Genomic DNA, 8794 nt, shown 5'->3' with positions numbered 1-8794 from the left:
CGCGCTGACCTCTCAGGTGCGGGATCAACAGGCGGTATCAGTTTGCATTCAGTTCGGGCGCTTAACGAGATGGGCTTCACGTTTATCATGCAAATAAGCAGCGGCTCTCTAGCAGGTGTCAGCGCACACACACCCCGTGCGTGTGCGCGCACCCGCGTCCTCAAACAGCACCGGCGTCATTATGAAATTACAAACGCAACCACAGACACACAGCTGTGCCTCATAATGACCACTGAGAGAAAACAAGTATTCCTCCAATCACACTAAACACTGAAATCTAAGAAATTCCTCGTTGAAGTTGGAAAAATTATATTTTAAGAACGCTTTACACCGTAGTTATCGATTATGGATTTTTATGTCTACAATATTCTGCCCGTATACCACATTCCTTTTTTTGTGTGTGTTTTAAATTTTATTCATATTTTGTGTTTTGCTGGTGCTTTAGTTTCCACACATTAAATACACAATCAGTAACTTTACAAGCCACGAATGACAAGTAAATACATTTATTTCTGCTTTTGTTATAAACAAATGCAAGTGGCGAGTAACATTGTTAATTCATATTTTTTAACAAATAAATATCAAAACATGCGTTATTAACTCTAACTTAATAAGAGAACATTCTCATACAAAAGAAACATCCCTCATCACAAGTTTGTTAAGTTTAAGATGAACTGGATAACTTTAAAAACTTGCTTCCTCATACGGTGGGTTTGTTGCTCCTTCTTTGACTCAAATGTATTTGCTGCCCTCTTGTGGCTCAGTTTGGGAATAAAACATTGTCCCACCAGTCACTGAAAACTACACATTCTTGCCAGTTTATTAGGTACATTCGTGAAAACTAATTCACCCTAATATAAGCCCTCCACAATGATCATCCAGTTGAATTATCGTCTTTCTGTTTCAACATTGTACAGCCATGAAGGGGGATTTACAGCAGAATTCTTTTGTTTTCACTAGTGTGCCTAACTAACTGGCATTCGATTTCTTCACCCGGAAAGTGTTTGGTTCTGCAAAGGAACCATAGGTCAGAGGTCAGATCCAGGTTAGCTCTGTGTCCCTCCCTTTGGCAACATTTTTTTTGTCTCACAAATTTTCTGCTTCAGAGTGAGAAATAAGACACATTGCCCACAGTGTTAAAGTCACAGATCAAATTGTGAAGTTAGCACGTATCAACAAAAACAGTGACACTGCATCGACAAATGTGGTGTAGTAAAAAAAAAATTTTTTTTTTTTTTTTAAAAAAGGCCTTGCTATGGGCTGTAGCGGGGATTCACATTATGGTTGAAGTACGAACAGAACAACACTCAGCTGGTTACCAGAAGATGGAAGATTTGTTTGTACCAGTGTCATTTACCATAAACACCATGCAGATACACTGGACGGTTTGTTCTGGGCTCTCTCCTTCGTTAACATATTTCATTTTAGGCCACTTGGCAAAAGTATGATCAGAGATATTGCACAAGAAAATCTAAGAGTGACTCCAGGAAAAGAATGTAGAAACAAATGTAACAGTTTTGTTTTTGTCAGTTTCTATTAACCAAAGTTGAATTATTTTACCATTAAGCAACTTCTAGAGAATTGTGGAAGTTTTTATAGTTAAACCATTCACTTTAAATAAAAGCTTCTCATTTTCTCTTGACAGCAGCTTAACTTTAAAAACAACATCTCCTGTAACTATTTCATCTCCATCTTAAGAGGATAAAGGAATTATAGAACTGAGGCCTGCGAAGTAATAAATCACAGAATCACGTTCCTCCCTCTCTTAAGCCTCAGTACACAAAGCTGACATATATGACAGACGTCTCTGGTAGTTTTGGCAGGTGGAGGTCCGGGAAAGGCAGCGCACCGTCGCTGTCTATGTGTGTCTGAACTGTGTAGGCTTTGACTTCTGCTCCCCACTCCAGCACTGAGCTGTGGATTATTCCCAGTCTGGCCTGTTCATGATAGGCCGCTCCGAGCTCCCTGCCCAGGAAGATGTCCTGGATCTCAGTTGAGGACAGAGTCACGGAGTCTCTCTTCGTGTCTGCAGTCAAGTCCAAATTTGTGTCCCTATCCCTGTTGTATCTATTTGCGCCAAAGTCACCGTTATCTGTGTCTGTGCTTTTAGCTCTGTTTGCCTCTGGACAGTGATGGAGTGGCCTCTGTGGCAGGTTTACCACTGTCAGTCTCTCCAGGTGCTGCACTGCAAAATGCCCCTCCGGGGGAAAAGCAGGTGCCCCTTTGGGTCCTTCGGCGCCACAGTGGATCAGGGTGAGGTGCCTCACCTCCGAATTGTTGAGCAGACGTGCTGTGTTCAGCGGCGACGTGAACCAAATGGTCAGTCGCCTCCTACGGAAGACGGGATACAGGGTGGAATGAGAGATGTCCTTGCATCTGCAGTCTGTGAGAGATGAGGTGCTGCACGGTTGAGGGTCCTGGCTGCAGGAGTAGTAGAAGAAGCCGTTGTGGGTCACATAAGCGAGGCGGAGGTCAGAGCGTTGCAGGGCCACAGACACACACAGCAGCATGCAGAGGAGGGGAGCAGGAGGGCTGAAGGCAGGCATCACTGCAGGAGGAGAGGAGGAGGCAGCATACTGACTGGTAGTCACATGTGGATACTGAACCTGGGCCTGAAGAAAAGAGCATAGGAATGCACACCTAAAAGTTAGAGAAGTATCCAGTCTATACAAGTGATACCTGGATACAAGCATATTTAAAATACTTAAAGTACAATATCATTACAACATCTCTCTGTGGTATATTTAGTACTTGATATACATGAAGTTCAGAAACTAGACGATGCTAGTGGTTAATCCTCTCCCTCATCTTAATTCTCAACCCCGAGTCTCCCCATCCCTCTCTTTTGTGTTCTTCATCTAATAATTATTATTATTCCTTTATTGATCCCTCATGGGGAAAGCCTTTGTATGCGTTGCTTCTATCCATTCGTCCACACATGGACTCTGAGAAGAAGCCAACCTGTGGCATTTCGGTCTCAAGCTGCGTCTCTAACCACTACGTCACAGCTCCCCTAGATCCCCGAAAATGTCCAAATGTGCCTCCACCCTGAGCCTTATTTTCATTACTGCATCCATCACGGTCTGGTTTGGATCAGCTGCCACACAGGACAGGGACAGGCTGCAGAGGACAATCAGGTCTGCAGAGAGGATTATCGGCACTGAGCTTCCCTCCGTCCGGGACCCCCACCGGTCCAGGGTCAGGAAGCGGGCCGGTAGAATTTCTGCTGTCCCCTCACACCCAGGACGTTATCTATTGAGGCTCCTCCCTTCAGGCCGGCGTTACAGAGCACTGTACGCCAAAACCTCAAATTCCTTGTACGTGTTCACATACCTGGCCAGTAAAGCTGATTCTGATTCTGACATGTAAGTGTGTATGGTAAGACTACAGATGAAGAAATGTAACGGGCAAAAAGAAGCAGAGCAAAAAAAAAATGAAATGAAGAAGTGTCAGGAAATGTTTTATTGTGCCGATCACGCCTGTGAATACAAAAGAGCTCTTCATGTGCGGCTGGGCTGAGCCGTGCAGAAATGACAAGATGCGTGCTTGGACATGCTTTGGGAATGACTCCTTGCTTGCTTGTGTTTTGCAGCAACTGCCCATTTACAGTTGCGTTTAAGCACTGACAGACTCAGATTAGTCTTTTGTCCTCTCCGTGGCTTTTTTACTCTTGGCAACGTCTCAGGCTCACATTTGTCCGCGGCAAGATCGTAAACATTTCAGCTCAGCCAAAACCTCCCGCCCTGTGAGGGACGCTGACATGGTGCTTGCAGCATCAGCATCACAGACAGGAAGAGGTTGTCAACTTTACTTCAGAAAGTCTCATGACATGAAGCAGTTTGAAGCACGTCTCTTTGTCATTACAACATGTGCAAAAATCTCATATACCACTAAAGATCTCTTTTGTTGTGTACTGTTTGCATTGGTTTAGTTTTACCGTATCAACCCTCGTGAACCGGCACTTCCCTTTTAACCATACCACAAGCTAGGTGTAAGACACACGGGGAGGCAGCATTCAGTTATTATGACCCCTGACTGTATTTTATCACACTTGGTTTTTATTTATGTCATTAGTGTTTTACATGCCTCATTTTAATACTTGTATTCCACAGCACTGGCTGGGACCCAACTTTGTGTGGACCGGCCGTCCCAAAGGTAGCGCCCTCCTTGCCTCAAGCCTCAGCGTCCTGCCACGTCTTGTCAACGACTTCCAGTGTGTATATGGGCGTGTGTGCGCCTGTGTGTATGTATGTGCATTTAAGTTTATTTGTGTGAAGCACTTAGAGTTGCATTCGATTTAGCATTCAGCATAATGACGACGAGTAACTTGATTAGTTTTAAAACTCATCCAACCCTTCGCTTAAGAAAAAATAAATCATTCTTTCATCTAAAAACGCCCCCTACATTTTGCATATGCATTTGGGACGCTGACAGACATTTTGACATCACGCTGGTTGCAGCTAGCCTCAGACCACTAGACTTAGGGATCTATGAGGATCTGAACAATCTGGAGTTTCCGTGTGGTTTGTTACCGTATCACTAATCGTGACAACGGAGATTACCACCCAGACTGACCTAGAAAAATTCCCCTAACTCCAGGAGAGTATTGAGTTGCTAACAGACTCTTCCAGGAAGCTACTTGGCAGTGATGCAATGTCTTCAAGAAAATCAAGTATAATTAGTTTTAGCTTTTGGATGTAGCATCCAAAAGCCTGGATGATTGAGAATCTTCATAGACATACTCCAAACTGGAGGAACCCCAACCTACATTTACTCTAGCCAACACACTGACTGTTAAGTACCTCACCTTGGTGCGACTACATCTTTGCCGCTTTCACGTCGCTTCACAATTTAACAGCTTTTTTGACAAACCACGGCTGTGTGGGTGGGTGTGAACTCCTGGTGCTTCATTACATCGCCTCACGGAATTTGCTTAACATTAGATCATATCTCTTACTCTTTGGCGGCAAAAATCCAACCATTACATTGTGTACATGACGTGTGTTTATTCGAGAACAAAATACTGGGGCTGTGTAAATAAACCGTTTGAGTCCAGGTCAGCACACAGGAGATCTTTGTTCCTGGATGTTGGAGTCCTCTGAGGTCAGTCGCCCTCTGTGTTTCTCATCCATTAAGTGTTTTCATTCCAAGACATGAAGATATGGGATGTGGACAAACTCACAGCTGGTTTGGATCAGGACTCTCTCTCTCTCTCTCTCTCTCTCTCTCTCTCTCTCACACACACACACACACACACACACACACACACACACACACACACACACACACACACACACACACACACACACACACACACACACACACACACACAGTGTGATGTCTGTGATGGGTGTGTTCTTCCTGAGCTACACTTACAGTACATTGTTTGGCACTGAAGGCCCTCATTTAATTTCACACACACAAACACACGCATTTAGAAAATTATAAGTGTGGAGACTGTTTTGAGATTCCAGGGAAAGCACTGTTTTGAAATCTTGGCTTTTACAAAGGTCTGGGTAGAGTTTCTGGTTTGGCAGTAGTATCACAGCAACATGACTTTTTAAGAGTTGACCACTACATTTTTCCTTCGGCCCTGAGTTACAGTACATTAAATAAAAGAGAATTATTATATACAATAACTTTATGAAGTTCATGTTTTTATTTAAATAGTCTTCTTATTCTACATTATTGTCCGACTGTGCGGCACATGATCCGTGTCAGCTATATGATGCTGTTGTTCAGCCAAATAAAAATACTCTAAATGTCCTGTGCATGTGTCATTTTAAACACCAAAAAATTCTCAACATATCTTTGGAAACGTCTCCACTGTAATTTAAAATGGGTTTTGACATCGCTGGACTGCACAGTGTGAGCTCGCGCATATTGATCTGCTGAAGTGACAGCGAGGTTTAAGGGGTTTTTAGGGTTCTTTATTATTATTATGTAATGTTTACTTTCTAGCTGATGGAAAAATACCTGAAAACGTTTCTGTTGAAGTCAGATCGCCAATCGATGTTATGGACACATTATTTATTAATTGATACACAAATTAGCCATAACATTACGACCTAATATTGTGTAGGTGACCGCTTGAGTCTTAACCCAGTCTTAACTGGATTAAAATCATGCTCAAATGAAGTCTATTCCCTGGTCTGCAACAATGCTTAAACAGGTGGTGTCAAAGAAAGCAGGACCCAAGATCTCCCAGTTGAACTTTGGTCAAAGCATCACACCGACTCTGTCTATAGTTCATCCTGGTGCCACTGTGGTTCTCCACAGTATGACACAAGTATGACACAACAGTAGTGGACCTTATCCCGGACTATGATGACCTAGTGCATAGAAGGAGGTGATGCAACTAGTGGACTGGTGTATTGCTAAATGCCAAAAAGATAAAGGAGTTTGTTGAGGGTTTGTTGAGGGTCTTGTCCCTCAACACAGAATCATTTGTAAACTGAGCACAGCAGCACATACAGTTTTTCTGATGGTTAGTAAATGGTCTTGTATTTGTATAGCTCTTTTCTACCTATTGGTACTCAAAGCACTTCACAGTCACAATAACACATCTACACACTCATCCACAGAAGTCCTCGCACATTCACGCACTGAGTGCAACTCAGGATTCAGTGTCTCGCTCGAAGACACGGTCCAAACCGCTAACCCTGGTTCATGGACAACACACTCTACCCACTGAGCCACAGCCAAGGAGCACATCTTTCCCCTCCTATCCTCAGCAGCTCTCTGCAGAAGCACCATAGAGAGCATACTGACCAGCTGAATCACAGTCTGGTTTTGTGGCTGCTGTGCCTCAGACAAGAAGTTGTGCAGAGGGTAATGAGGACAGCAGAAAAAACAATCGACAGCTCACTTCTTCCCACGCAGGACATTGCGAAAAGAAAAAAGAAAACAAGAAACGCTTGTCTGTCCAGAGCCAACAACATCATCCAAGACCCCAGCCATTCCCACCGTGGAATGTTCTCCCCGCTAGCCTCTGGAGCAAACAACCAGCTTCTACCTAAAAGCCCTTTACTCAGAATAACCACACAGCCCCATGCACTGAGTGCTCTGACACCTTCCTATCGGAACCATCAAGAACTTTTTCAGCAATGTGACTGATAATATATCAACTCTTTACTTGCTGCCTAATGTGTCCCACACACTGACAGGTGCCATGATAACGAGACAATCAGTAGTCACTTCACCCGTATAACGTCATAATGTTATGGCTGATTGTGTCAGAATAATAAAAAAAAAAAAATAGAACAATAAGAAAAGAGAGATCATCAGTGACCATCAAAAAGAGGAGGTAACAGTAAATCTGTATCAAACGTTTGTCCAGGAAATTAAGTCTTTTGAGAGATAATGTGAGAAGAAAAACAGTGCAACATAAATCCACATGTTCCTGGATCACAAACAACCGTATGCGAAGTTAGATACTGCAAGATGTGACGACGAGCTGTGTTATGTGCATGAGGACTTGTCACTTGTGCACATTGCGTTATCAGCAACCAGTTACAAAGCTGGTGTTACCACCAACGTGCTACTGCGGCACAGGAGTTTTGCCTCCTTGTTCCCAGTCTTCATTCTAAGCTAAGCTCAACAGGTCCCGCTTATAGCGTCACTTATACTCAAAGAGGACATGAGGCAAATACACCAAATTAGAATCACCACAACATCAACAGCAGGATGATGATACTGATGATGTTTAGGAGGAAGAAGTATTTTTCTTGGCATTAATACCAGTTTGGACAGTCGAGTTCCTTTAGCTTTTTTTCCCAATCTGGCTGGACTGAAAACACTTTTCACCCACTAAGATACGACAGAGCAAGGGTCTGACTACATATCTGGTTCATCAATGAGTCACAATGAGACATGGACTTGTAACAATTCAAGTTTACAGTAACACAGTGGGTCAGCGAAGAGGTCCGTTCCTGGGAAACTAGTGCCAGTAAAAATGTCTGATTTCTTATCAGGAGAAAACTGTGCAGCATCATTAGCAATTTACAGACTAACAAGAATGTATCTATTACATAACACTGACACGGGAATGCACAAGTACTGTAACATGAGAGTATAGGCTACAATATACAGTCTAGGAAGACAGTTTACTGCAGGATATATCTTTAACAGCTGTAATAAATGACCCGTGCTAACACGGATTTAGTTTACAGTTTTCTGGTGCGTTACTTACCTCAAATAGCCGTTGTGGAGATGTTATGTGAGTGCGTCAGTCACAGGCTGGGATGGGGAGGAAAACTCACACATCCAGCCGACGTCATAGATTGTGGGAAGTATCCACAGCTGGGACTCACATCCAGTGGGATCTACTCAGAGGTTGTGTATAAATCCCTGAAACAAAGATGTTTAATACCACTTTTTTTGGCAGCAGGAGCGTCTGTCAGGAGTAAAAATGTTCATTATTAATATAACGTTACACTCTTGTCATGTGCAGGTGTGCGCATGCCCACAGCCGAGCCACGGTTTACTTATTTATTTATATATTTTGGAAACGTTTCAGTCCTTTGTGTAAAAGTCCCATTCAACCAACGCGTAATCGTCCACCTGTCTGAAAAAATAAACATTAAATGTCTTTATCGGAAGGAGCTGTTTGTTTTGTTTTTGTTTTTTAATCCGCTGGGAAAAACTGGTATTTTCTGTAAACAGTCTCTGGTAATTTCCCGACAATGTGAAAAGAACGTGAGCCACTCTTGCTGCATTCAATGCCATCGGATAGCTGTGTACTTGGACTTGAGCTGATTGAATCACGAGCCAAAATGGATGTTATTGTACCAAA

General features: G+C 43.1%; 1 protein-coding gene across 1 annotated transcript; it reads right to left on the bottom strand.

The window, feature by feature from the left end:
* Positions 1 to 490: 490 nt before the first annotated feature.
* On the bottom strand, positions 491 to 8730 carry si:ch73-52p7.1 (uncharacterized protein LOC100321084 homolog). Its single transcript, XM_047602174.1, has 2 exons — positions 8192 to 8730; positions 491 to 2612 (listed from the first exon to the last, which is right to left on the bottom strand). The coding sequence occupies exon 2, from the start codon at positions 2544 to 2546 to the stop codon at positions 1773 to 1775; it is 774 nt and encodes a 257-aa protein (XP_047458130.1). The 5' UTR covers positions 2547 to 2612; positions 8192 to 8730; the 3' UTR covers positions 491 to 1772.
* Between the last annotated feature and the right edge of the window lie 64 nt (positions 8731 to 8794).

The sequence above is a fragment of the Mugil cephalus genome, chromosome 13 (assembly GCF_022458985.1).
Source record: "Mugil cephalus isolate CIBA_MC_2020 chromosome 13, CIBA_Mcephalus_1.1, whole genome shotgun sequence".
Taxonomy (NCBI): domain Eukaryota; kingdom Metazoa; phylum Chordata; class Actinopteri; order Mugiliformes; family Mugilidae; genus Mugil; species Mugil cephalus.
Note: the sequence above shows the minus strand (reverse complement) of the source record. Positions and strands in the feature narration are given on the sequence as shown.